Source organism: Geotrypetes seraphini, chromosome 2 (assembly GCF_902459505.1).
Source record: "Geotrypetes seraphini chromosome 2, aGeoSer1.1, whole genome shotgun sequence".
Classification (NCBI taxonomy): Eukaryota; Metazoa; Chordata; class Amphibia; order Gymnophiona; family Dermophiidae; genus Geotrypetes; species Geotrypetes seraphini.
In genome coordinates, this window is record NC_047085.1 from 508,881,859 (window position 1) to 508,909,808 (window position 27,950).

At 45.0% G+C, this 27,950-nt stretch overlaps 1 protein-coding gene across 6 annotated transcripts; it reads left to right on the forward strand.

Annotated features, from left to right (window-relative positions):
• Positions 1 to 350: 350 nt before the first annotated feature.
• On the forward strand, positions 351 to 27,875 carry LOC117354605 (oocyte zinc finger protein XlCOF6-like). Of its 6 annotated transcripts, XR_004538219.1 has the most exons (5): positions 351 to 570; positions 967 to 1,093; positions 19,410 to 19,529; positions 23,783 to 26,256; positions 26,341 to 27,875. XR_004538219.1 is itself a non-coding variant. In XM_033932392.1 (4 exons), the coding sequence occupies exons 1-4, from the start codon at positions 547 to 549 to the stop codon at positions 26,197 to 26,199; spliced, it is 2,688 nt and encodes an 895-aa protein (XP_033788283.1). In that variant the 5' UTR covers positions 351 to 546; the 3' UTR covers positions 26,200 to 27,875. The 6 variants fall into 6 exon arrangements, 5 of the variants coding, with proteins under 5 accessions (XP_033788283.1, XP_033788286.1, XP_033788288.1 ...); XM_033932392.1 differs by having other exon boundaries at positions 23,783 to 27,875; XM_033932395.1 differs by having other exon boundaries at positions 19,416 to 19,529; positions 23,783 to 27,875.
• The last annotated feature ends 75 nt before the right edge of the window (positions 27,876 to 27,950 follow it).

The following is a 27,950-nucleotide window of genomic DNA, read 5'->3' on the forward strand; positions in this document are numbered from 1 at the left end:
TTCTCCCCTCCTCCAATCAGGGCTAGAGGGCGGACCCTGCAGCTATCTTCCCGCCCATCTGCACAGCAACATGTCCAGCCCTGGATATGAGTAGCAGAAGGAGCTGAGAGTGACGCCTTCTTTTCTCCTCTCCCCCAATTAGGGCTAGAGGGCGGACCCTGCAGCCATCGTCCGGCCATCTGCACAGTTCCATGTCCAGCCCTTGCTCCGCCTCCCGCCCTAGCTATGAGTAGCAGGAGCTGAGAGTGACGCCTTCTTTTCTCCTCTCCCCCAATCAGAGCTAGAGGGCGGACCCTTCTATGACTCTCCCCGCCCTAGGGACAGTTCTGACCAATCAGCACTAAAAGGGATTGAAGACCGTGCGTCACTCAGCCCTCAGTGAGAAGTTCCGCCTCTTCGTTGTGCCAAATAGGAAATGGCTGCTTTCTTTGTTTCTCTCGTTTGCAGATAAACCAGAAATCACCAGCTCCATATCTCCGTCTCTGCCCTTCTCTCCCTCCCTCCAGCGCTGCAAGAGGCCAGAAAAAGAGCCTCCAGGTCAGGCAAATGCCTGCAAGAGCTTCTGCGCAGGTAGGAGACTGGCCCTAACATCCTGCCCCTGCTGCACTTTTCTCATCTGGGATCCTAAGCAGTCCTGGGGCTGGACACTGGCACTTTGGGCCTCTTGTCTAGTTGCTCTGCTCCTTTTCTGGGACACAAATCTCTCTTCAAATAAATATGACCCTACTCTGAGCCTGTGTTATGTGACACTGAATTATATACTCACAAAAATATGTCCCTCTGCTCTGCTGAGCCCCAGTACTGGGTGATGTGAACTATAACCCCACTGTGGGACTGTGGCTTCTGCAATTCTAAATTATATGCATTCTGCAAACTTTTCCCTACCCCAATGGGCACCAGCATTGGGAGATCTGGAGGTCTAAGCGATGCTGAAGATTCTGAGTGTGTTTCTGCTTTGTATTTCAGATGCCGGTAAAGTTTGAGGACATCGCTGTCTCTTTCTCCCAGGAGGAGTGGGAGTATTTAAATGAAGAGCAGAAGGAGCTCTACAGGGAGGTGATGGAGGAGAATTATCAGACCCTGATCTCACTGGGTAAGGGATGAGACATCATTATAAAGCCAAAAACCAAATGTATATAGATGAAAAATCACACAACAAAAAAATTTATATTAATGTTAAAAAAATAATGTTATGTAGAAGCACCAGCACACTCAGTCGATCACATCAGTGAAAAAATAGACAGCAATTGACAGTCTCCCTTCATAAATTGGCACCTATCGATCACAGGTGCTTAGACTACCTAAATAATGGAAATACTTTCAAACCCAACTTTATCCATATTCACAGATAATGCTATGTTAATCATTCTTTTCTGTTTTGCTTTTCAGAATCTTATAGGCCGTGATTCCTAATTTAAACTTGATTCTTTCGGTTATGGGCAGCTAGTGTATTTATTTAATTCATTTTATATCCCGTTCTCCCCAAAGAGCTTGGAACGGGTTACAGGTTGACATACATAATATACAGTTCACAGGTTTTACAGTACAAGTTTTTTTGATACAGTTTTTATGCTAATTTGACACATACTAGGGATTGTGGTAGACTAGCATGGTTTGGCTGGCTTGCACAGGGAGGTTAGCACATATACAGCCAAGACACAATTGCATATAAAGAGAATTTTAAATTGTTATCGTTTGCCTCACACAAAATAGAATTAACTTGGCTTACCTCAGCCAAGCACATACAGGCACCAGTCTGTTTTCCCAAGGCCTGTCTCTGCCAATCTCTAGGGAAAACTTAAGAGTTACTCTTTCTCCCTTGGGGACCTCTAGAATGAACCCAGTGTGGGTAGACACCTCTCTCCTTGTGAGTCCTGATCCTGTGACTCAAAACTAGAGAATGACACGGGGAAAAATTCTGTCCCCGTCACTGCCTCGTGCCCAGACCACCATCCTTTTCACCGCCCCGTCCCTGTCTTCAGCATTTTCTCCTCCATCCCCCCACCCCCAGCACCCTTCACGCGGTCCAGCAGCTCCCTCCCGCCGGCCAGCCATGCATTTTCCTCCCTCCCTCCCTTTCCCTTACCTTCTCTTGTGGCGAAACTGGCAATTTGTATAAAGCTATGCGCTATAGCCGGAGCCTTGAAGTTGCGTCGTGTTGCCTGCTAGAAAAGTCTCCTCCGATGCAACCGGAAGCAGGAAGTTGTGTCAGAGGAGACTTTTCCAGCAGGCAATGTGACGCAATTTCAAGGCTCCGGCTGTAATACAGCTCATAGCCTTATAGAAATTGCCAGTTCAACAAGAAAAGGTAAGGAAAAAGGAGGGAGGGAGATGCATGGCTGGCCAGCCGGCGGGAGAGAGGGGGATTCCCGATCGAACGCTCGTTCACCGCGCGTGCTAACCATTCACTGCTCCACGGGGCGGTGAATGGCCTTGTCCCTGATCTCGCGGTGACCTTTTTCTTGGTCACCGTTTTGGCAGGTTACCCGCGGCTAGCAACCACTGTGTCATTCTCTACTCAAAACTGAGCTGCCTAGCCCATTGCCTTTTATTAACATCTCCTGCTGCCCAGGGGTATAATATTTGCATGGGGGAAGAAAAACCCCTTAATTTGTTACAGGAATCTAATATCAATATACAGTACATATATATAGTTTATAGGTTACAATTTCACATATTTACAGTGCAAAGTTTTATCCTAACTTGACACAGACTAGGGATCTAATACCAATATACATAATATGCAGTTTACAGGATAAATTTGACATAGTTACAGTGCAAAGCTTTTTCAAAATACGTTTTTATCCTAACATGACACATATCGAGGATCTAGTACCAAGATACCATATTTTTTGAACCATAAGACATACTTTTTCCACCCCCCAAAAAGGGGATAGAAAAGTGGGTGCGTTTTATGGAGCGAATACACCTTCCCTCCCCCCAGTACCTTTTTAAAGTTGCGGACATCTCCTGGACGGCTGTCTTTGGTAGCAGAGCGGCGTGACGCAGGCGCACGACCTTTGCGCTTCCTGCCTGATCCTGCACTGCTCAGTCATTGGCTGAGTCAGTTCTCATTGAGAATTGACATCAGCCAATCACTGAGCGGTGCGGGACCAGGCAGGAAGTGCAAAGGTCGCACTCCTGCGTCAGGCCGCTCTGCTACAAAGACAGCCGTCCAGCAGAAAGGCGCACTGGACCACTGCAACTTTAAAAAGGTACCTGGGCGGCCTTGGGCTGTGGGTGGGCTTCTTTGGCTACAGGCAGCTTTGGGCTCCTTCGGCTGCGGGCAGCTTCTGACTGGGCTGCTTCGGCTGCAGGCTACTTTGCTTCGGGTGTGGGCGGGCTCCTTCGGCTGCTGGTGGCTTCCAGCTGTGGGCTGCGGGCAGGTTGCTTCAGGCTGCTTATGTTCAAACAATTTTTATTGAAGGAAAAGACATATACAACAGGTACCCACAGAGTAAGACATGCCATTCACAAATAAGAGTTTGCAATACGCAGGGCCAGAACTCTGAAGGCTCCACTTCTTCAAGCTCTACATACAACATCATTCCTTCAAAATTTATATCTTATTATCAAATAACCTATGTCAAACCCACAAACAAATAAACCATAATAACAGGAGAAAATAATCAGGTACAGGTCATCAAATCCCACAGTCCCACCCAAACCACCCCCACCCCAAAACCCCCTGGTCCAAAACAGACACAAGAACTCCTTGCCAAAACAGAAGTAAATTCCCCCAGGAATAGAAGAAGGAAAAGAGATAAGAAAAGAAAAGAGAAGAAAGAGAAAGGAAAGATCACCTGGTGCCTCCTCAAAGATGGAACATGCCCGGGCCTCAGAAAGAATTACAAAGAATTCAAAATGTCACTTCGAGCCCTCGGAGATAATGAAAAAAGGTAAGAATTCCAGACTCGAAGGAAGAGACGCTTTCTGTGTAAACTGAAAGACGCATCCTTCCGCTCCAGCAGCAGCAGAGCATGCAAGCGATTCCTCCAAGCCCAAAAAGAGGGCAAAGTATCTCCAATCCAAACAGATAGAATTACCTTCTTCCCCAGCACCCCCACCCGTCTCATGAACTGCCGCTGCCCCGAATCAGGTAAACAAAAGGCCTCATATTTATCCAGCAGGAGACCGGCTGCCGAAAAGGGAAGCGTCAATCCCAAAACACGCTCCACATAAGATAGAACCTGCCTCCAAAAACGCTTGATTTTCACACAAGACCAAAAGGCATGAATAAACGAGTGAGGTTGCTGGTGACATTTGGGGCACAAAGGAGAATCCGTAAAACCTGAATAATACAACTGACTCTTCGTGAAATAGCCTCGATGTATAACCCTAAACTGACACTCCCGAAGATCAGCATTGACAGACACTCCTGGTAGTCTAGCAATCAAGGAAGAAAGATCCAAAGCGTCCTGAGCTATCCCTAGATCTCGACACCAATGATCCTGTAATACGGTACGATCAGTCGTTCCCAACCAACGCCTGAAATCTCTATAAAGGCCAGAAACCGTAAATCCATTTTCCAAATAAGGATCTAAAAGTGTTGTAAATTTGTCCTCAATAGGAAATGCTAGCGCAGCTCGGGGGAGAGAATGAATATAATGATGAAGTTGTCGAAACGCAAAGTAGTCACCCACAGCAAAAACCCCAGACCGGACCAAAGCATCCCAAGACATTAAGGAACCATCAACTTGAAGCACATGGGTAAGTAACGTAAAATCCCGGGACGCCATCTCACGAAAACTAGCATTCTCCATGCCGGGGCTAAATTGCAGATTTCCCTGAATAGGTAAGTATCTAGTAATCGTGGGAGTCCCTTTCCAGGAGTCCAGCACAAAAGACCAGACGATGCGTAGAGAATGCAACAACAAACTTCCCCGAAGTGACACCGGTAATTGAGAGCGAGGGGCCTGTACCAAGGACAAGATGTGCCAAGGGGCAAAAAATTCCTTCTCATAGGGTTTCGGAGTAAAATCCTGGCGGTCCGAAAGCCACTCACCCAAATAACGCATCAAACAAGCAGCATTGTATAACCGAAAATGCGGTAGCCCCAAGCCCCCACCCTTCCAGTCACCAAACAGGTAACGCAACGCCACCCGCGGACGCCGTCCCCCCCAACAGAATCGAGAAAGCATAGAATGCAATTTAGCAATATCCCGTTTCAAAAGCCATAACGGGAGTAACTGCAAAGTATAAAGCCATTTAGGAAAAAGAACCATATTAAACAAATGAATCCTGCCCGACAGGGACAAAGGGTATGGAGCCCACCGAGCAAAACACTCAGCCGAAAAACTTAACAGGGAGTCAATGTTAACACGATATAACCCAGAGGTACACGGTGTCAGTATTATCCCTAAGTACCGAAACGAAGAGGAAGCCCATTGAAGGGGAAAGGACCCAGGCCAAGAGTCCCGTATTGATGAAGACGTGGCCAACGCTAAAGATTTGTCAAGATTAAGCTTAAACCCTGAATAATCTCCATATTCCTGAAAAGTGGCCATCAAATTGGACAGAGAGATAACGGGGTTCGAGATATGAACCAGGAGGTCATCCGCAAAAGCCGAGATTTTAAATTCAGAGGAACCAATGCGAATACCGGAAATAGTTTTATTAATCTGAATATCCCGAATCAAAGGGTCCAACGACAGAGCAAAAAGCAATGGGGAAAGAGGACAGCCCTGACGTGTACCACGACATATGGGGAATGAAGAAGAACAATGTCCATTAGCCCAAACAAAGGCCGTAGGGGAATGATAAAGTACCCGAACCGCATCCTGAAAAAAACCCGTTATGCCATACCTAGTCAAAACCTCAAATAAAAAGTTCCAAGAGACCCGATCGAAGGCCTTCTCAGCATCAAAGCTGACCAAAAGGGAAGATATATTGGTTCTTTCCACAAATTCCAAAGAGGCCAATATGGATCTAATATTTTTCACACTAGTACGCCCCTGCACAAACCCCACCTGCGGGGAAGCAATCAAATCCGGGAGAACACAGGCCAGCCTGTTAGCCAAAACCTTGGCGAACAATTTAGCCTCCACATTCAGCAGCGAAATAGGGCGATAAGAGGAAGAAAGGGTAGCATCTTTCTGGGGCTTCAAGAGCACTATTATTTGAGCAGAAGTGAGAGAATCCGGGAGAGCACCCCGATGAATGGCGGCTGTGAAAGTATCCGCCAAGACTGATGCTATCGAAGGGTGTAGGAGTTTATAAAATTCCATCCTGAAACCATCCGGTCCAGGGGCCTTCAGTAAAGAACCCTTCTGTATGACACCGGACACCTCCTCAGCCGTAATAGGGGTATTGAGGTTAGCCACCGCCTGAGCGGATATACACGGAAGGGTAATACCGTCCAAATACATAGAGCCCTCCATTAAATCAGATGGTTGAGAATAGAGCTTCCTATAATAATCATAAAACACTGCATTAATCTCGGCATCCGTCCTGACCATATCCCCCCTTGCTGAGCGGAGCTGTAAGATATGAGTACGACCCGTAGATCGACGGACCACCCTAGCCAAGAGTGCCCCCCTTTGATTCCCATGTCTGAAAAATTGATACTTATAATAAGCAAGCGACTTGACTGCCCTAGCATGCAACAGCTCCTGAAGTTGACTCTGGGTGGCTAAAAGCCGAGAACGCAATGAAGAAGTGTGAGATTGACTGTAAAGCCGACGGAGGTCACCAACCCTACGTTCCAATTGCAAAATTTCCCTATCTCGAGCCCGACGTTGATGACTGGAATAAGCCAAGATCTCACCGCGGAGCACTGCCTTCGCTGCCTCCCAGAAGAGAGTAGAATCATTCCGATGTTCAATATTATGGAATTGATAGTCAGACCATTTCTGAAGTAAGAACTCCTGAAACTTCGGGTCCTTGTACAATCGAAGCGGAAATCGCCAACGGAAGGAGCCCGGGGAAGAGATATCCAAATGTAGGGTTAACAAAAGCATGGTATGATCTGAAACGTCAAAGGAGCCAATTGTAGCCGATTCAATTTGAGAAAACAAAGAGCTAGAAGTCAGCCAGTAATCAATCCGTGATAAAGAGGCATGGGCCCTAGATATGTGAGTATAGTCACGCTCACCTGGATGAAGCGTCCGCCAAACGTCAAGAACATCTAAAGAAGAACAAAGTAAAGAAATACCCCTCGTAGGCTGCATCCGGTCCTGAGGAGCCGGGAGCGACTTATCCAGCAAAGGATCATGAACACAATTGAAATCCCCTCCCACAAGTAATGGTATATCAGAATGTTGGCCAAGAAGACGAATAAGTGAGGAGAAAAATCGAGATTCATAATTGTTAGGCGCATAAACATTACAAAGAATCAGGGGTTGACGATGAAGAAGCACCTTAGCAATGATATACCTACCCCCCGGGTCTGCCCACTGCTCTTGGATGACAAAGGGTAACCCCTTCCGAATCAGAATCAGAACCCCCGCCTTCCGATCGATCGCCGGTGCTCCCAAATGCTGACCGACCCACCAAGTTTGAAGCTTAGCATGCTCTGCTGCTGACAGATGTGTCTCTTGCAAGAAGGCTAAATCAGCCTTCTGACGGTTCAAGGCTCGTAAAATTTTTTGTCGTTTAATAGGTGAAGTGACACCATTTATATTCCAGGAAATACATCTAAGAGGCTTCATGAGAAAATGTAGAAGGATAATGAGCCGGTACCAAACCAGAAATAAAACCGAGAGCAAGGCCGTCCCAGCCAGCGACCCGCTCCCAGCTCCTCAATCCAGACCCGAGTTTCCACCAATGGACAGAAGGCCAAATACCAGGTTTCAAGAACACGAAAGAAGAAGAAGAAGAAAGAAGGAGGAAAAAGAGAAAGAGAAAAGAAGAAGAGGTAAGAACAAGAGGAGAGCCCAGCACACCCTCCCCCCCACTATCCCTCCCCCCCACCACCATCCCCCCCCGTCCCTCATATGACCCACTAGTGGTCTAAGGGCCCTGTGCAGCAACTCCCAACCCCCTCCCTCCGCAGACTATATCTGCCAACCTCCAAAGCGGGAGAGAGAAGGAGTCACGCACAAATGTGAACAGGGCCCCGAGTCCCCCCAGTCCCAAACCTTCCATCCCCATACTCCTCCCGCCCAGATCACAATCCACATAAAGAATCCCCGGAATAGTTCACACCTGACCATCCCACTGTACCCATCCAGAACCAACCATGAGCATATGATGGATATAACATCTCAAGTAACAAGCAGAAGCATAACCCAACCCAAGTAGCGCCACCAGACATCCAGTAATAGAAATGCGTCTCTCAAGGTACGCAGAAAGAAGTCCCTGAGAGTCCCCTACAGACACCCACTGAGACACACATACTCCTTCAATGGCACTGTTTTCACCATCCACTCCCAAAAAGGTCAAATCCAATATAGACATTCGTACCATAACCCCAGCCCAACACCCATCGTCCATCCATACCCCCAACACACAGGACCAAACCGCATCCATACAAAACATAAGAAAGGATTGTTCATCCAGAGAGTCCTGCGATTCAAAAGAACGAAGAGCCAAAGTGTCGAATTTAACCACCGGACCCAGCTCCACAGGTGGATCCACGCCGGGTGAAGTCTGCATCAACCCAATCCGAAGCAGCACAAGTCCTGGCCAACGACTAATCGCCAAGCGTTCAGATTATGCAGCAATAGGGGGCCATCCGGAAATACCCCGGTTATTCAACAGCAGCAGAGGCCAGAGGGGCAAAAGCCCGGACCCCATAAACAGGACTTCAAGTGCATGCAGAACCATCAAGCTGGCCCTCAAACAAGGATCCACAGGATAGAACAAGCAACAAGCCAACAAGGAACAATTGTGAATCCATGTCTAAAAGGAGAAAGCCGCTCAGCATCCCGCCCTCTGGTCAGCCAGGAAAAATCTAAGGTCCTTGCTCAAGCAGCGCCAGGACACCACCTCAGTAGCAGAAATACCAGCTCAGAAAGGAAAGTTTCAGGGGACCGAGGAAGGTCCAGCCTCCCCAGGCAAAGAATCCAAATATGCCTGAGCATCGTCCGCTGATGTGTAACTTTTCCATCCTGTAGCAGTCCAGATCCGCAATTGTGCCGGATAGAGCAGCTGGAACCTTTGCTGACGATCAAAGAGAGCGGAGCAGACTCTAGAAAACCGCTTCCTTCGCTCCTGCAGTGCTGGAGAGTAATCCTGGAAAAGACGAATCTGTGTTCCTTCAAAGGTAAGATGGTTGCGCTTTTGACGGTACTGTTTCATCAATTCCACTTTATGCGCAGAGTTATGGACTTTGAAAATAGTGACCCGTGCTCTGGTGTGGTCTTCACTGCGCCTCCCCAGGCGGTGGGCCCGATCCAGCCGCAAGATGCCCATACCTTCAGGAAGAGGTAATGCTGTGCGAAGCCAGGATTCCAATGTAGTGTGCAGCCGGGAGTCAGACACTGTCTCAGGTAGACCTATTAGACGAAGATTATCCCGTCTCGAGCGGTTCTCGAGGTCTTCGATTTTATCTGCCTGTCGAGCAATTAGCGTTTTAAGTGAGGTCAGATCTGCCGACGAAGCAGAGTGGGCCTCCTCCACGTGCGCCACCCTGGTTTCCAGTTCTCCGGTCCGGCGCGTTGTTTCTGTGACCAGGGACTCCAAAGAGGAGAGTTGACCCGACAGCTGCTCAAACCTGGCATCCAGAGCCCGCACCACCGAAGCGGAAAGAGCAGCGATATGTGCCTCCGACAGCGGGAGCTCAGGACCCGCGTCTGGTGTCCCGGTCGCCATCTTAAGTTCAGCGCGGTGCAGTCGCGCCTCCCGATCCTTCGCTCCCCGGGTCACTTTGCCGCTCATTACAGGGCTTAAAGGCTGGGCAAAACGGTCCATGAACTGCTCCCACCAAGACACAGCGAAATCGCAAGAAAATTTGCACTCGTTGGGACACAAGAGGACCCGGGACCCCGGAGCTCGAGCAGAGCACGTCTTGCTCGGCTCAACACATCACGTGACCCCTCGCTTCAGGCTGCTTAACACCAGACCACCAGATGCACCCCCCTGTAGAGGAGGAAATTTTTTTCCTTGGTTTTTCCTCCTCTACAGGGGGGTTCATCTTATGGGCGGTTCGTCTTATGGACTGAAAAATATGGTACATTAATAATTATTTGTAATTTATCGGCCTTAGGTGATGGAGTTAGGTGAAGAGGTATGGTTTTATTGCTTTTCTAAAACTGAAGACTCCTTCAAGGGATCTGATCTGTGGGGGCAGTTGATTCCAGTGGCTTGGTATGAAGTGGGAGTAGGAATGTCGTTTGGCAGTTTACAGATGAAGGGAATGAACAGGGGATGTTTTGAGGCGTATTTCATCCTGGGAGCGGAGGGACCTGTTCGGCACTGAGGAGTAGTGGCTCGTGGCCAGTAGGGGGTGATGTCTATGGGTCGGTAATGGAATGGACGTCAGGACATGATAGTGCAGTATTTTGTGGAATTTTTCTAAAAGTGCTTGTTTTTCGTATGATTCTGGGTAACTCTAGTTAGATACAAGCATATGTGTTAGTTAAGGCCACACCCAATAGAAGCGTACGAAAAAATTGGTGAATAAAAATCTGAATATGGATGTAGCCAAGGCCAGAAAAACACACTACAGCATCTGCCCCATTTCTTTCTCTTCAACCCAATTCTATCCAGTATCCTTCCCCCTTATCTCTCTCTCCCCCCTTTCCCTGGACCCCAATTCCATCAGCATCTGCCCCATTTCTTTCCCTTCAACCCAATTCTATCCAGTATCCTTCCCCCTTATCTCTCTCTCTCCCCTTTCCCTGCACCCTAATTCCATCAGCATCTGCCCCCTTTTTCTCCCTCCACCTCCCTTCTAGATCAGAGGGAGCCCGTTGAAGAAACAGAGGACTCGGGTGTTTTTTGTTTTTTTCATTTAGCAATGCGGGCTCCCTCGGGAAAGATCAGAAGCGTTGCCCCCCCAGGAGATCGACAACACCACCCTCCCCCCAGCATCAACAGCAACAAACTGGAATGTGACATTGGAGGGAGTGGAAAGGCAGACGCAAGGAGTTGCTGCAAGGTCCCGTGACTTACTTCTTCCCTGAGCAGAGCCGGCAGACGCAATCATCGCGGGACCTTGGAGCATCTCCTTGCGTCTGCCAGTCCACTCCTTCCTACGTCACATTCCGGTTTGTTGCTGTTGATGCTGGGAGGAGGGTGGTGTTGTTGATCTCCCGGGGGGGGGGCCAGCGCTTCCAATCTTTCCCGGGGGGGCCCAGTGCTGCCAGTCTTTCCTGGGGGGCCCGTGTTGCCAAAGGAAAAAAAAAAACCCAACAAACACTTGAGTCCTCTTTCTTCAGCGGGCCCCCCCTGACAACTTTGGGCCCTAGGCACGTGCCTACTGGGCCTATCTGTTAATCCAGTCCTGGAGAGGAATATAGGAGAGATATAGAGAGGCTACAGAGTGAATGCACTTGTAAGTCAGTAGGAGGAGTTTGAATTGTATGCAAAAATGGATAAGGAGCCAATTAAGTGACTTGAGGAGAGGGGCGGTTTGCATGGCTATTCTGGCGGAAAATAAGACGTGCAGCAGAATTTTGAATGGATTGAAGGGGAAGAGATAGTTACACGGAAGACCTGTGAGAAGCACTTAGGTGATAAGGATGTGGATAAGGGTTTTGGTAGCATTCTCTGAGAGGAAGGGTTGGATTTTGGAGATGTGGTAGAGAAAAAACCTGACAGGTTTTGTCAGTCTGTTGGATTTGTGCAGAGAAAGACAGACAGAAAGTGCTAGCACCACTGAAACAGATAGTAAATCATCCTGGGGAAAACAGAGGCCTTTGGTGGAATATAATTTTATCATATAAATGTGGTGACCCCAAAAGTAACATTTTAAAGGTCAGTGATGAGGTCTTGGCTGAAATCGAGATGCTAGGCTGAATGGATCTTTGAATGAAGAGCTGGATGTAAATGATCATAAAATCTACTTTGCTAAACCCTACTAAAATAGACACTTCACCTCAGATTTCACGTTGCTTCTTTTTATTTGGTTATTTTAAAGCTCAATATCCAGTGTTTGTATTCGGTATTCAACCAAATATTTTTCATTATTTGTATTCTACCGAATAGTAAATATGTTATTCACTGCAACTCTAAATGTACAATCTGACAAAATAAATCCAAGCAACATTTCTAACATGAGCTTGCAAGCAAAGAATGAAATCAACACAAATCCCCAGAATTTTGGACTTACTCCAGAGCAGATCACCGTTAAAAAAAATATTATTTGAGGTGGTTGGTACATTCAAAGCACTCTTATAACCTATTCACCAACACCTACTGGAACAAATATCTCAAATGGAGTGACGAATTAAAAGTCAGCATATTTCAGTCTACACCTAGTTCTGGATAAATCTTTATACTCCTAAAGTGAAGGTGGCGGACTTCATGCATCATCTAGATTGGATTTTAGATAGTGCTGGGAAGGAGATGTTGTCATGGTACATGTGGGTACCAGTGACATAGGAAAATGTGGGAGCAGTGGAGTAGTGAGGGTGATTGGCGCCCAAGGTGATTGGCGCCAATCCCCAGCTCTCTTCTCCACCCTCCCACCCCATCTGCTCCTTCCCCTCCCCCTCCTTCCGTGCACACTCGTACCCCTTCCCTGCAGGGTGATTTGCGCCCCCTCCCCTGCTATCTTCAGCCTCCCACCCCATCTGCTCCTTCCCCTCCCTTCCTGCCTTTCGCATAAGCACCCCTTCCCCCACATCTAATTAACGTTTGGGGTGTGAGCACAAACCCAACCTGCTGCTCACACCAGCGTTGGCTCTTCCTCTGATGTCACACCGAACGTTAAAGAGATACAGGGGAAGGGGCATGCACAGTAGTGGCGGTGTGGGAGAGGCAGAGAGGAGAATGGGTGCTGGCAACCGGGGCGGGGTGTCCCCCCATTACCATGTCACTGTGTAGGAGGGATGTTCTGGAAACAAAATTTAGGTTCTTAATTAGAAAGCTCACATCCTGAACCTGGAGGGACAGGCAGAGCTCCGGAGTCTCAATGCGTGGTTGAAGCAATGGTTCAGGGAGGAGGGATTTAGATTTGTTAGGAACTGGGTGACCTTGTGGGAAAGGGGGAGTCTATTCTGCCAAAGATGGGCTCCACCTTAACCAGAGTGAAGCCAGGCTGCTGCCATCGACATTTAAAGAGGAGATAGAAAAGCTTTTAAATTAGATACTGGGGGAAGGCCTACTGTCACGTTTTGATGTCCCTGTCCAGGTCGTTGGTAAGGCCACACTTGGAAAATTGTGTTCAGTTTTTGCGGCCATATCTGGTGAAGGATATAAGAAGGCTTGAAGCGGTCCAGAGGAAGGTGACAAAATGCCAACAGAAGTATGAGAAGAGATTGGAAAACCTGAATATGTGTACTCTGGGGGAGAGGAGGGACAGGGGAGATATGATACAGACGTTTAAATACTTGAAAGGTATCAATATAAAACTAAATCTTTTCCAGAGAAGAGAAAATGGTAAAACTAGAAAGCATAAATTGAGGTTGCGGGGAGGTAGACTTAGGAGTAATATTAGAACATTCTTTTTCATAGTAACATAGTGTTGAAGCTAGGAATGTCCTCCCGAGGGAAGTAGTGGAAAGGAAAATCATGACAGAATTTAAAAAAGCGTGGGATAAACACAGAGAGTCTCTAATTAGAAAATGAATGGAGGGGGTCACGTAATGGCTTGTTTCTGTACACTGAGCTCCACTTCAATTCCCCATTTAAACCCTCAATATCATTTTAACCTGTAAATGACTTGCTATCTGCACTCTATTTAAAGTAGCAACTTTGCCGGTACATTTTCAGCTTGATGTGGTGTTTCCCATGTTTGTTTAAGAGGGGAATACTGATGAAAACTCCCCGGCTGAGTAAAGATACCACAGCAGAGATGCAAACTGAGGCACCTTCAGAATGCTCAACGCATGAGGTAGTACAAGTGTCCATTCAGCACTTGTCGCAACTTTTGGATGACAAGCTCTCCAAACTGCACACCTCAATAGAAGAGATTATGGATGCCCGTTCGGTGCATGCTGCTCAGATTCAGCACATTAAGGAGTGGGTGTCTGCTCAGAAGGACCGCATGGTGTCTTCAGAGGGGCAACTATCTGCCCTTTAGAGTCAAATTGCGTTTGCTACTCAATAGGGTCAAGGATCAAGAAAATCGGGCCTGCCAAAAACCTCAAGCTTATTGGAGTCCCTGAAGGTATTAAAGACTCTGAGCTCTCTCAGCTGGTTGAGCACTGGCTCCCGCAGGTAGGCCTACCTGACCAAACCGGCCCGGTGGTGGTCAAAAGAGTGCACTTTGTGGGGCAAAGGCGGAAAGATGGTGATTGCTCCAAACTGCGTCCAGTGCTGGCTCATTTCCACAATTATGCAGTTAAGGCTCGGCTGGTGGTATGCGTGTGACTGGAGATGGACTGGAGTGCATTGGGGAGGGTATGGTGTTAGATTCTCTGTGCAGGGAGAAAGGAATGGTGGAAGGAACCTTCTCGGGACTCTGATGCGTATCTTAAAGTGCAGTAAGAGTGCACTGCGTTGGCTCGGCTGGGAAGCCATTTTCTTCTGATCCCTTAATTGATTGTAAACCACCTAAATCCAGGTTGAAAGGGGGGAATGACAAAGGGGTGAGCTTTTGTTGCACTTCAGTTAGGCTTTGTGGATGTGTGGCGCACCCTCCATCCTGATGAGATTGATTTCACTTATTTCTCTTCAGTCCATAAAGTACATAGCTGTTTGGACTACCTGTTAACAACCCCATCTCTTTTAGCTGGGTACGAAAGGCAGCCATTGAGGATGGAGTGGTGTTTGTCCATCACTTGGTTTGGATGGAAATTCTTATCCCACAGAAATAGCAACATTCTCACAGCAGATGGCGTATGAATCCCACTCTCTACTTAGATGAAGATTTTCATATGTATCTTGGTCAGCAGTGGGATATTTTTATGGCAGAGAACGATCCTCACGTGGTCATGCAGGGGAAAATCATAGAATTTGCAGCTCTTAAACGGAAGGAACAAGATAGGGCCCATCAGTTACAAACTGTTCAGGGGGAGCTGGCAAAGCGGGGGAATGACGCAATCTATCGCCAATACACAGATACTAAAAGGCATATTAACATGCTATGAGCCCAGAGGGCCCTCGGAGATATCCAGTTCTACAAATATCAACTGCATAGATGGAGAAATAAAGTGGGAAAGCCGTTGGTGTCTGGTGAAGCAGAAAGAACATAAGCGTCTTATTACAAATATAAAAGCACCCAATGGGTCGGTGGTGTCCACACTGAAGGACGTTCAACAGAATTTTGTTAATTTTTACCAAGCATTATGCAATAAAGAACATTGTGATGTAGATATACAATCTTTCTTTCAAGGGCTCCAACTCCCCACCGTGAGTCAGGAACAGAGGGATCTGCTGAATGCTCCTATGCAAGGGCTAGAAATCCAAAGGGCAATTAAAGCTCTGAAACTTGCTATAGTGCCTGGCCCAGATGGTCTTTAAGAATTTGTGTACCAAAGTGGTGGGACCCTTTCAGGTTCTCTAACGCCCTCTGATCCCGTAGGATGCCTCCTCACAGGCTTACTCATGCCACTGTTGTGATTCTACTCAAACCCTGCAGAGCTCTGGATCAGCTGGGCTCCTATCATCCTATATCTTAGTTAAATCAGGACATCAAAATGTTTGCTGCTATCTTGGCTGCCAGGTTGGGTACTGTCTTCCTGCCTTTGGTTCACTCAGATCCAGCCAGTTTTACGCCCGGAAGATACCCTTTTGTTAATGTTCTTCGTGCCAAGACTTAAAGGTTCCAGATATCAATCATTGATCCTCTAAACTCTCCCCCTCCCAGATTTAAAACTCCCTTGCTGTACTGTAAATTCTTTATTAATCTTCTCTTTAAAATTCTTCTAATAATAATTTTGTCATCTTTCATTCTACATGAATAATTTATCATTCACCCATCAAAGTAACTGAATGACTTATTTTAAATAGCCCCACGGGACCCATTTCGCCTTATAGTGGCTTTCACAAGGGTTCAATACTGGCGCTGCATTTATTTTTGGCTGCCTTGCTCCCGATCGAGGCTGGGTGCTCAAAGGCAATAACCCAAAAAAAAAAGCCTCAATCGGGAGCAACACTGCCAAAAATAAATGCAGACTTGATGGACCGTTATTAACTATGTTACTATGTATTACCTTTTCCCATGTTTGAAAGCCAGCAGGTAAGATATTCCAATGGAGGTTTTCTTCTCCTTAGCAGATCTTCACTCAGCACCACAAATGAACGTCATCAGTGATATTGGGGATAGGATATGGGTTGCAAAACTATCAAGAAATATCTTCTATTTCTTAGCCGACTGTTGGGGAAGAAGAAGGGAGCTACGCGGCTGAATCCTCTGGCAGCTGCGAGCTCTGGTAACCTGATCCAGACGACACTCAACGTGGGATTCGCGCGTCATCAGAGAGGGACCCTACCGGCATCAGGAGAAACACCAGAGTCATCGGTGAACCTTAGCATGGATTGGGCCTCTCTTAGCTCGATCGAAATACAGGCTCCTCTTCAGCCTGGGAGTAGGAACTTTGTGGAAGGAGAGGTACTCTTTCAGATCTGGAGAGAGGGACAGCCAGAGAACCCTGTAGCCAGTTCACTGGCACCATCCATAGAAGATGGTAAGATCTTAATTTCTGCTCCTATTAGCCAACAATTTGGAGAGATAGTTAAACCTGTTACAGTCAGTCTGGACCATGGATCTCAAAGTCCCTCCTTGAGGGCCGCAATCCAGTCGGATTTTCAGGATTTCTCCAATGAATATGCATTGAAAGCAGTGCATGCACATAGATCTCATGCATATTCATTGGAGAAATCCTGAAAACCCGACTGGATTGCGGCCCTCAAGGAGGGACTTTGAGACTCCTGGTCTAGACACACTATGGGAAGCCATTGTGACAATGGATTCCAACCTTAAAAAGGCAGTATCAATGTTACATTTGGATAGTGATTCTATCAGCTCTCAGGTAAAGGAACATGAACTTAAAATAAGAGAGCAGGATGAAAAAATACAGCAACATGATGACCAGATCAATTCACTTAAATCACAGGAATTGGAAACTATTAAAAAGCGATCTTTTATTTATAGAAAATTGGAATTTATGGAAAATAAACAGAGGAGGAACAATCTCAGGTTTTTTAATTTTCCAAAGTCTCCTGTGATTTCTGGTCTGGAAATGGTCCGAAAATACTTAAAAGAAGTTCTTTTAGTACCAGAAGAAAGCCTATCGCCTATTGTTAGAGTGCAATATATTACTTTGGAAAAGAAACAGGAAAGCTCTACTCCTATGGACCCAGCAGAACCGGAAATAAGTGGACTGAACTTAACAAATTTTCTGGAAAGCTCTCTGGAAGTAATAACTGAGAGGACCACCCTTATTGTTTAATTTGCCTTAGAGTTTGACAAGGATTTGATTTTTCAAACTTATTTCCAACATATGAATGAAACTTTTTTGGGTTCAATAATTCGTATATTTCCAGATACTTCTCGTGAGACATAGAAGAGAAGAAAAGACTTTTTGGTTTATAGATCTAGAGTTATTGCTCTGGATGCTTCCTTTGTATTAAAATTTCCTGCTAAGTGCTGTATCTCATTAGAAGGAAAATCTTTCCTATTTTTTGAACCCAAACAGTTGTTACAATTTATTGTGGCCAAGGAAGGGGGGAGTAACCATAGGACCAATGGTGATTCCAACAGTTTAATGAACCGGCAGCTGGAAGTGGTCTCACTTACTTCTATTATGTCCTGATAAATGATTTGTGTGATTTCTATTTTTTGTTCTTTGCTTGGATCATTGTGGATGAAATAATGATGTAAAATTTTTATTTCAATAATTCTCTGGATGGAAATACCATCCATGTTTCCTGTATTTTAATTCTAATCTATATTCAAGTTGAAGTGCTTATTTAAAATGTAAAGTATGAATGAAAAGAAAAGACATTCTTACTGCTTTGGTTTAAGGTAATCTCTGAAACGGCTGATTTTTACTGCAGGAAAGAGTTTTCTGAGACATAGGAAGTTAATTTGCCCATCCTGCTCACTCTTTGTGTTCATATCAGTCTGAACATTATCTGGACGATTGTTTCATCTTATTCCAGATGTTCTGGATTAGATGGAGACCTGCTTGTTATATAAAGGATAAGGAAGCTCACACATCTAATATAATAAAACGCTAGGCCACGCATGCGCACTTCCTAAGTGTGCGCCGGTTTTCAGTGAGCTGTAGCGACTCATAGGAAGTGCGCATGCGCAGCTTACGATCTGTCCTGCTCCCTGTTGAAAGACATGCACACTCGCGCCGTGTGTTCGCGCATCACAAAAGCTTCCCTGCTCTCCACAATACGGCCCTACCGGCCGAAGCGTGAGCGAGCTGCGGAAGTGGTGGTGGTGGTGGGCACCCTCAGGTATCAGTTTGATGTTAGGATGGTGGGGTGGGGAGGCCTGCGGAGCCCAGCAACTTTCCGCTGCCCAGGACCCGAGTCATTTGCCGCCTCCCCCTTCCCTTCCCGCGGGCCCGACTGGCGATTTAAGCAGCGTGTGCAACAGTCTTCACACGCTGCTTCGGGCCCTTATACTGCCCTGATTTGCTCTGGACGTGCCAGAGTAAATCAGGGCAGTAGAAGGACCCGAAGCAGCGTGTGAAAACTGCGGCACACGCTGCTTGAATCGCCATGTGTAGTCGGGCCCAAGGGAAGGGAAGGGAAAGGGGGGGCTGGCAAAGGACTCGGGCCCGCGTTTGTAGTCGCCACTGTGGGAAGGGAAAGGGGGTAGAGGAAACGCTAATGCTGCTGCACAGGGAACTGGTGTGGGGGGAGGGAATGCTGCTTTGGACACACAGACAGAGGGAGGAAGGGAGACAGAAAGAAAAGAAGAAAGACACAGGGGCAGGGAGATATACAGAAAGACAAACAGACAAATGGGGCCAGGGACAGAGACAGACAGAAAGAAAGACAGTGGGAGTCGCGTCAGGAGGGGTGCGGGATGGTAGTGGACAGCCAAGGGAAAAGAAATAAAGACAGAAATACAGAAAGCGGCTAAGAAGAGAGAGAGAAAGAAATAAAGACAGACACACACACATATATTCTAGCACCCGTTAATGTAACGGGCTATAAGACTAGTATTGAAATAAGCCTGATCTCAATATACAACACTATCAAGATGATGAGTAAAGAGAGTTTATGTGATTTTACTGAGATTTGCAGGGTCTAAAACTGTTCCACTAACTGAGGGTTTGAGTATTTTGTTTTTTGAAGATGCTGAAATTTTTTATGCTGGAAATTGTGTTAAGTCTTGAATTTCAGGGAATCCAACACTATATACTTTTGGGAGACCTAAAGCAGTTTTCTTTCCCCAAGAACAGGCTCTCCTCCCGTCACTCCTGATATTATATCCCACATTGAACGGGGGGAGGAGCCGTACATCAGGGAAGAGCCAGGATCAGAGGAAAGAGAACCTGGGAGAAGCAGCTGCTCAGGTGAATGCAGTAATAAGAGGGACGGGGTAAAACTGCTGAGATGAAGGGGGGAGTTGTAACCTTAATTTCCAAACCTGGCTCATCTTTATCGGAACATGCAAGAGATACTCAGGTCTTTATAAGAGGCGTAAAGATCAGTTTTATCTGAAAATATCTTTGAGTTTTATTTATTCAATCCATAAATCACATATTACATTACATGCTGCAAACCCCTCCCACAAAACCTACATTAAAGGCTTCAAACTGTGTATTCTACAAGTGATGCTATTTCCCCTTTACCAACCAACTAACAAAACTAGGGTCACCTGTGTTGTTCTTTCGTGGTGACCCCTACTTCTTTTACAGGAAACTGAAAGAAAACAGTCGCATCCCCCAACCCCCCCCCTCCCCCGTGCTCAGTCACAAATTTAACAGATAGCTGTGGAAGTTTGTTCCATACTGGCATCCTGATTTGTTGAAATGTCCTCCATGCCCTGGAAGATCCCTTTTTTGTATCCAACCATTCCCATTTCATCATTTCTCCTAAGTGTAAGTGAGGGCAGCTGTGGCTCTCTCCAGTACTTTAATGTAAACCTCTGGGCCAACACAGAAGGTTATTAATACCTTTTCTGGTGCCCAGAGATACAAAGTTTGAAACCAACTGCTCATAATGGTATCCTCTTCATCAAAATCACATAGAAACAGGTCCATATTCTTTTATCTTTACTGTAGGGTGCCTCCTATGGGGGTCAGAAGCAGGAGGCTCTAACCCTTGCATTCATGTAGCTTACCAGTCTGGCAATAAGGAAACACTAAAGAGAACACAAGACACGCAATCAGAAGGCTCAAAAGACGTCCTCGGGTCACTACGACCAACCATTCAGAAAGCTCAGTTATAGAGCTTGTGGCCACAAGGGGCCAAAATAACACTCACACTACTATAACTTTTTCATTTTTTCATTCAGAGTACCAGAGAAGAAAGAAAGTACATACAATGAAAGTTTTGGCTGACCCCAACAAACAATCACACAGCATACATACAAAGGCCCAGATTCGCTAAAAATAGCGACTCAAACGCTGTTGGCCCATTTTCAAACAGTGATCGATTCACTATGAAGTTTGGATGCAAAACCATTGACTCAATTGTAAAGGGCCTAAGGCCCGCATTGCGTAGGAGCAGGCTGGAGGAGCAGAAGGATCTGACTGGGCACCCCTCCTGCTCCCAACTTAAAGGCATGGGGAGGCTGATGGGGGGGGAGGCTGATAGGGGGGGCCCGACGGCAGTAGGGAGTGGGCATCAGTAGTATAATGAGTATACCTCATGTCAAAATGATTGACAGCTGTCAAAGATAAGGATCAGCGTTCACTTCCGAGTTAAGCAGTGCCCATGCTCCGCCCAAACCCTGCCCACTTTCACCCAAACCCTGTACATGCCCCACCCACACCAACTTTTGTCTAAGCCCTGCCCAGGCCCCACCCATGTCCCTCCCCCCTCACATAGGAATGAATGGCGGTGACTCTACCAATGCCCTGCCTATGTCACTGGAAATGCACTTTCCGATGATGTCACCAGAAATAGGTGTGTCTGATCCCAGAAATGTGCTTTCTGATGACGTCAGTGGAAATGGGTGTGACTGACATACTGGAAGTGCACAGTGTGATGATGTAGGCGTAAACAGGGTAAATGAAGTGCTGGAAATGTTAGCGGAAACAGATTTAGTCAAACCCCCGGAAACGATGTGGCCAGAAAAAAAAAATGTGGCTTTTATTTTAACAGTCTTTTAGTTAAAAGACAGGTTTTAAGATCTAATTGTTAGAGCAGTGCACCCACAGCTCAGAAAAGAAAAGTCAACCACCTACAGATGCCTTTTTTTTCTTTCCTGTTTTTTTTTAAGAGACGCTTCAGAAGGAAACCTAGTTAATGTTTGTGGGAAGAGTAACACTCCAGTTGTCATGGTGACAACTGATATGCTGGTTAATCATAAAGGTTCTTGCAGCCCCTGATAAAGCTAAGAGGGGAGGGGGAGGTGTGTTTAAAACTGTCTGAACATGTCCCCGCCTACTGGTGTTGTCATAGTGACCTTAGCTCTTTAACAATGAAAAAGAAAGATCTTCCCTAACCCTAAAGCAGGGGTTAGGAAAGATCTTTCTTTTTCATTATTTGAGTTTCTTCCCATTTTCAGGTTTTTGGATTTCTTAGCTCTTTAACAAGCAGAAATAAAAGTTCTCATACTGAAAAAAAACCTCCAATGTCTGTTAAAAGGCAGAGTTTTAAGATTTTTTTTTTTAATTTAGAGCGAGGTTAACAGAGCTGACTGGAATAGGGTACAGATGAAGGAATCTTTATTGAAGCATATTTATTATGATACAAAAGCAGCAGGCAACTATGGAGGCATTAACCCTCTACTTCAAGCAGCTAAAAAGAATGCTATTACAGTCTGTAGAAAAGACGTGGTGAACTGGGTCACCAGTCAAAACACATACAATTTACACAGACCTGCTAGACTCCATTTTAAAAGAAATAAAACAATTGTGTCAGAAGTTGATAGCCAGAGGTAAAGTGACTTAGTGGACATGTCGGCCTTGGCTCGTTATAACAACAGTTGCAAATACAGTGGAACCTTGATTTACGAGCATAATTCGTTCCAGAAGCAAGTTTCCCAATAGAAAGTAAGGGAAACTTGCTTGATTCGTTCCACCTCACATCCCTCCCCCCACTCACCAACGCTGCTCCACCTAACTCCACCACATCCCCAAAAGACCTCCCCACCCCCGAGCCAACAGTGCGCTTCCACTTCTCCCCTCCGTGCGAACCGGCATGGCCCCCCTGCCCGCAAACGCCCCACCCTGCGAACCAGCATCGCCCCCCTTACGAACGAACGCCCCCTCCCTCACGAACTGGCATCCCTCACCTGCCCAAACTGAAAGCTTACCCCCCAATGTGGCACCGGCACGCAGCACCAACTCACAAGAGGTGCTGGTGCCCATAGATCGTGCCTCTTCTCCGACTGGGCCTTGAGCATCTGTGCATGCTCAATGCTTTCTGGCTCCCGCCTCTCTCCGAGATTCTCGGAGAGAACGAGAGCCAGAAGACTTTGAGCATGAGCATGTGTGCAAATGGTTAGGCAGTTGTAAAAACAGGTGGGGAGACAGACAGAAATGGTTTTGTCTTACTTTTGTGCCAATTCAGATAGAGAGTGTGAGGACAAGGTTTATGCCAATTGACAAAAGGGTGATTTGGATGTTTTAGGCCCAATTAAACAGTTTAATATCATTTCCCTACTAACTCTGTAGAATCGCTCAAAGAGTGCCCAAGCAATAATATATATAATAATTGAATTATTGAAAGATCATATTTTACCTCCAAGCAAAAAAGCCTACAAATACATGGATCACAGCTAATGAAAACTGAAACTAAACGGGACAGTGGCTTACTTAGTGCCACATTTGGAATGATAACTGATGTAATCTCCACAGAGAGGCTAATTCCTGAGGAGCTTACCCTCCCAAATTCATGACTTAAATTCCTGCTTTTGTATCAAAACATTTATTTGAACAACTCTATTCATCATATACTTCCATATCAGACCATAAATACATTACTTGCAATCTCATTACATAAACCCCAAAAAGTATTCAAAGAGTACCCCTCCAGACCACATTACAATACCTGAGATCTAGTGATGTTGTGAGGGAGAGAGAAGGAATGAGCCCCAGTCATTCTTGGCCATGTCAGCTCAACTCACAAAATGGCTGTGATGATCTCGTACGCTGTCTCATGAGATTGCTTCCAGAGGTTGGGCAGCCATTTGAAATCAGCCAGCATGGGTAGGAGTGACAGAAGATCACTCCTGCCTTGACTACACTCCTAGAACATCAGGGATTGTAAGATAGGCCCAAGGGGGGCATCTGCAGGTACAAGGGAGTGGCAGCTACTCCTATTCAGAGGGGAGAGAGAGGGATGGCCAACACTGAAACTGTGGCTACAGTCTTTAAACTGAAACCAAAATTGGGCAGAGAAAGGATTTGGGGTGATTTTGTCACCAAAACTGAAATTTGATCAGCTTCTACTCATGCGATTTCCAAGGAACAACTCACCATTTCCGAAACCTGCAATTTGTTAGAAGAACACGTCAACAAATGGTTTTCAGTTAAGAAAGAGACCAAATTGAATCCACACATAGAAAATCCCATTGTAAAATAACCAGTCCTCCTCTTAGAAACCACCAATGTCTTCTGGCACATGATTAATACCTTCTGTTTATATCCAACAGATCATCAGATCACACAAGAAAAGAAGCAAGGAGAAGATCCTGTAGAAATAGAACAAGTCCAAAGGCAATCAGGAAACGTCTGTGAGAATATTTCCCAGGGAATTGAGAGGATTAACACAAAGAATTGTAAGCAGGAATCAAAGGAGCATGAAGACCCTACAGGAGACTCAAGGGATGGAGACCTAACAGGGAGACCCTTCCAAATTAATAGTAGTGATAAAGTGACTTCTGAAGTCCACCATGGTAAGAGAAAAGGAAAAACACACCACAAAGAATTTACATGTATTAAATATAAGAGGAGCTTTCCCTTGTTTTCAGAACTCCAAAGGCACAAAATAAATCATAAAAATGAGAAACCAGATACATTCACTGAGAGTAATAAAAGTTACACTCAACTTTCAACTCTAAAAATTCACCAACAGACCCACACAGAAGTCAAACCATTTACATGTACTGAGTGTAATAAGAGCTTCACTTGGCTTTCAAAGCTAAAAATTCACCAGAAGATCCATACAGGAGAAAAACCATTTAAATGTACTGAGTGTAATAAGAGCTTCACTTGGCCTTCAAAGCTAAAAAAGCACCAGTGGATCCATACAGGAGAAAAACCATTTGCATGTACCGAGTGTACTAAAAGCTTTACTTGGCTTTCAGAGCTAAAAATTCATCTGTGGATCCATACAGGGGAAAAACCATTTGCATGTACCGAGTGTAATAAAAGTTTCACTCAGCTTTCATATCTAAAACGTCATCAAACGATTCACATGGGAAACAAACCATTTACCTGTACTGAGTGTAATAAAAGCTTCACTTGGCTATCAGAGCTAAAAATTCACCAGAGGATCCATACTGGAGACAAACCATATACATGTACCGAGTGTAATAAAAGCTTCACTCAGCTTTCAAATCTAAAACGTCATCAAATGATTCACACAGGAAACAAACCATTTACATGTACTGAATGTAATAAAAGCTTCACTCAGCTTTCAGAGCTAAAAATTCACCAGAAGATCCATACAGGAGTAAAACCATTTACATGTACCGAGTGTAATAAAAGCTTCACTTGGGTTTCAGAGCTAAAAATTCACCAGAGGATCCATAGTGGAGACAAACCATATACATGTACTGAATGTAATAAAAGCTTCACTCAGTTTTCAGAGCTAAAAATTCACCAAAAGACCCATACAGGAGTAAAACCATTTACATGTACCGAGTGTAATAAAAGCTTCAATTGGCTTTCAGAGCTAAAAATTCACCAGAGGATCCATACAGGAGAAAAACCATTTACATGTACCAAGTGTAATAAAAACTTCACTCAGCTTTCACATCTAAAACGCCATCAAATGATTCACACGGGAAACAAACCATTTACATGTACTGAGTGTAATAAAAGCTTCACTCAGCTTTCATTTCTAAAAAGTCATCAAATGATTCACACAAGGGACAAACCATTTACATGTATTGAGTGTAATAAAAGCTTCACTCAGCTTTCATATCTAAAAAGTCATCAAATGATTCACATGAGAAACAAACCATTTACATGTACTGAGTGTAATAAAAGCTTCACTCAGCTTTCATTTCTAAAACGTCATCAAATGATTCACACAAGGGACAAACCATTTACATGTACTGAGTGTAATAAAAGCTTCACTCAGCTTTCATATCTAAAAAGACACCAAATGATCCACACGGGGTACAAACCATTTACATGTACTGAGTGTAATAAAAGCTGCATTCGGCTTTCAGAGCTAAAAATTCACCAGAGGATCCATACAGGAGAAAAACCATTTACATGTATTGAGTGTAATAAAAGCTTCACTCTGCATTCACGTCTAAAACGTCATCAAATGATTCACACGGGAAACAAACCATTTACATGTACTGAGTGTACTAAAAGCTTCACTCGGCTTTCATATCTAAAAAGTCATCAAATGATTCACAAGGGAGACAAACCATTTACATGTACTGAGTGTAATAAAAGCTTCACTCTGCTTTCATATCTGAAGAGACATCAAATGATTCACACGGGAGAAAAACCATTTACATGTACTGAGTGTAATAAAAGCTTCACTCAGCATTCACATCTAAAAAGTCATCAAATGATCTACACGGGATACAAACCATATACATGTACTGAGTGTAATAAAAGTTTCACTCTGCTTTCAATTCTAAAACGTCATCAAATGATTCATACGGGAAACAAACCATTTACATGTACTTGGTGTAATAAAAGCTTCACTCTGCTTTCAGTTCTAAAACGTCATCAAATGATTCACACGGGAAACAAACCATTTACATGTACTTGGTGTAATAAAAGCTTCACTCTGCTTTCATATCTAAAAAGACATCAAATGATCCACACGGGGAACAAACCATTTATATATACCGCGTGTAATAAAAGCTTCACTCAGCATTGACATCTAAAAAGTCATCAAATGATTCACACGGGGAACAAACCATTTTCATGTACTGAATGTAAGAAAACCTTTACTTATCTTTTAGAGCTAAAAAGACACCAAATTATCTACCTAGACTACAAACCATTTACATGTACTGAGTGTAAGAAAAACTTCACTTGTCTTTTAGAGCTAAAAAATCACCAGATGTACGGGAGATAAACTCACTGAGAGCTACATTCTATATATGGCACCCAGAAAATTGGCGCTGAAAAACAAGCTATTGTGTAAGCTTAAAGTTAGGCAGGGATCTGTGAAGTTCAAACTCCCAGACACTCCAACTGACAGATGCCTTACGGGGTATGAATATCATCACAAATTCACAGAAAACCCATATCAGGCTTATTAATTAATAAATGCTGGCCAAATCCAAATAATCAGACTGTAAATAAAAGCATTTAACTTAGCCCTATGGAAGCTCAGCTGTTTCACTGTTTCCAGCTTCCTCAGGAGTTCACAAGCTTTTACAGTCAGGATTCAGCATGCTGTTCCTCACAACGTTGGCACCCTGGGGTGATCGGCAGTCTGTTGTGAGACACAGGCGTTTGAAATGCTGAATCCAGACTAAAAGCTTGTGAACCCCTGAGGACGCTGGAAACAGTATATCTGGTTTTGCTACACTTGTCTCAGTGCACTTATGACATGATAGCTGTACCAAAACCAGATCGAAATGGAAGACACTATTTGTGATTTATAAATAACAGTTGAACAAAATATTACATAAGAACATAAGAATTGCTGCTGCTGGGTCAGAGCAGTGGTCCATCATGCCCTGCAGTCTGCTCACATTAATAAAGTGATTTAAATATAAAATAAGTATTTGAGGCTTGTGCAGATGAGGACAGTGTCCACGGGGAAGGGGCGAGGATGGAGACAAACTTTATCCCTGTATCCCTCTACTGAAGAGAAACTAAGGAACCATGAAGAACATCTAAAAGTTATTAAAGAATTAGATGTCTTGGAACATATGTAAAATCAAATGAGAGAGAACAATTTGAGACTAGAATTTTCCAAAATCTCCTTTTCCAGTGCAATAGGTGAGACGTTCTAGACAGTAGGGTTATTTTCCTTTAACCGCATGGCTGCTGAAGGACTCCACTCCCGATTTTTCACTCTGCCTCGCTGGGCTGTTTAGCTCCCTCTACAGTTCTTTCCTCCTGCTCGCATGACTGCTGTTGTGTTTGTTATGGCTCCTCATTTTATTGTTTTAGTTCGATGTCATTTCATCCTTTTTTGGGTAATTTTGGTGCTTGGAGTGATTTTGAAACTCTGCCTGCTTGAGAATTCACAGCCTTCGGTCTGTAGCTGACTGGCTGATCCCTCTGGGTACCTTTTAGCCAGTCTGCAAGGTTTTCTCTGGAGTGGGTCGAGTGCAGGCTGTTAGGCGCCCTTAGGAGGCTCAGTGGTGTTTCGCAGGCTGCCGCCGGTTCCGGTGCGCATCTATTGGTCTACAAGGTTGGAGGTGTAGTCAGACATTGGAGTCTGACTGGCAGCTCGAAGATCAGTTTTGTAGCAGCATTCCCAGCATTGTGGCAGTGAATATTCTCAGGGCATCAAAACAAAGGAGAAAGTCCAACTTTGTCTGCAGAAAAAACCAAGCAGGAGAAACAAACAAAACTGCAGACTGTGTACAAGATGCAGGCAAAAATTTATTGTACCAAAATTAAAATGCAAATAAGTAAAATAAAACCTTTTTACCAGTCAAGGGACCC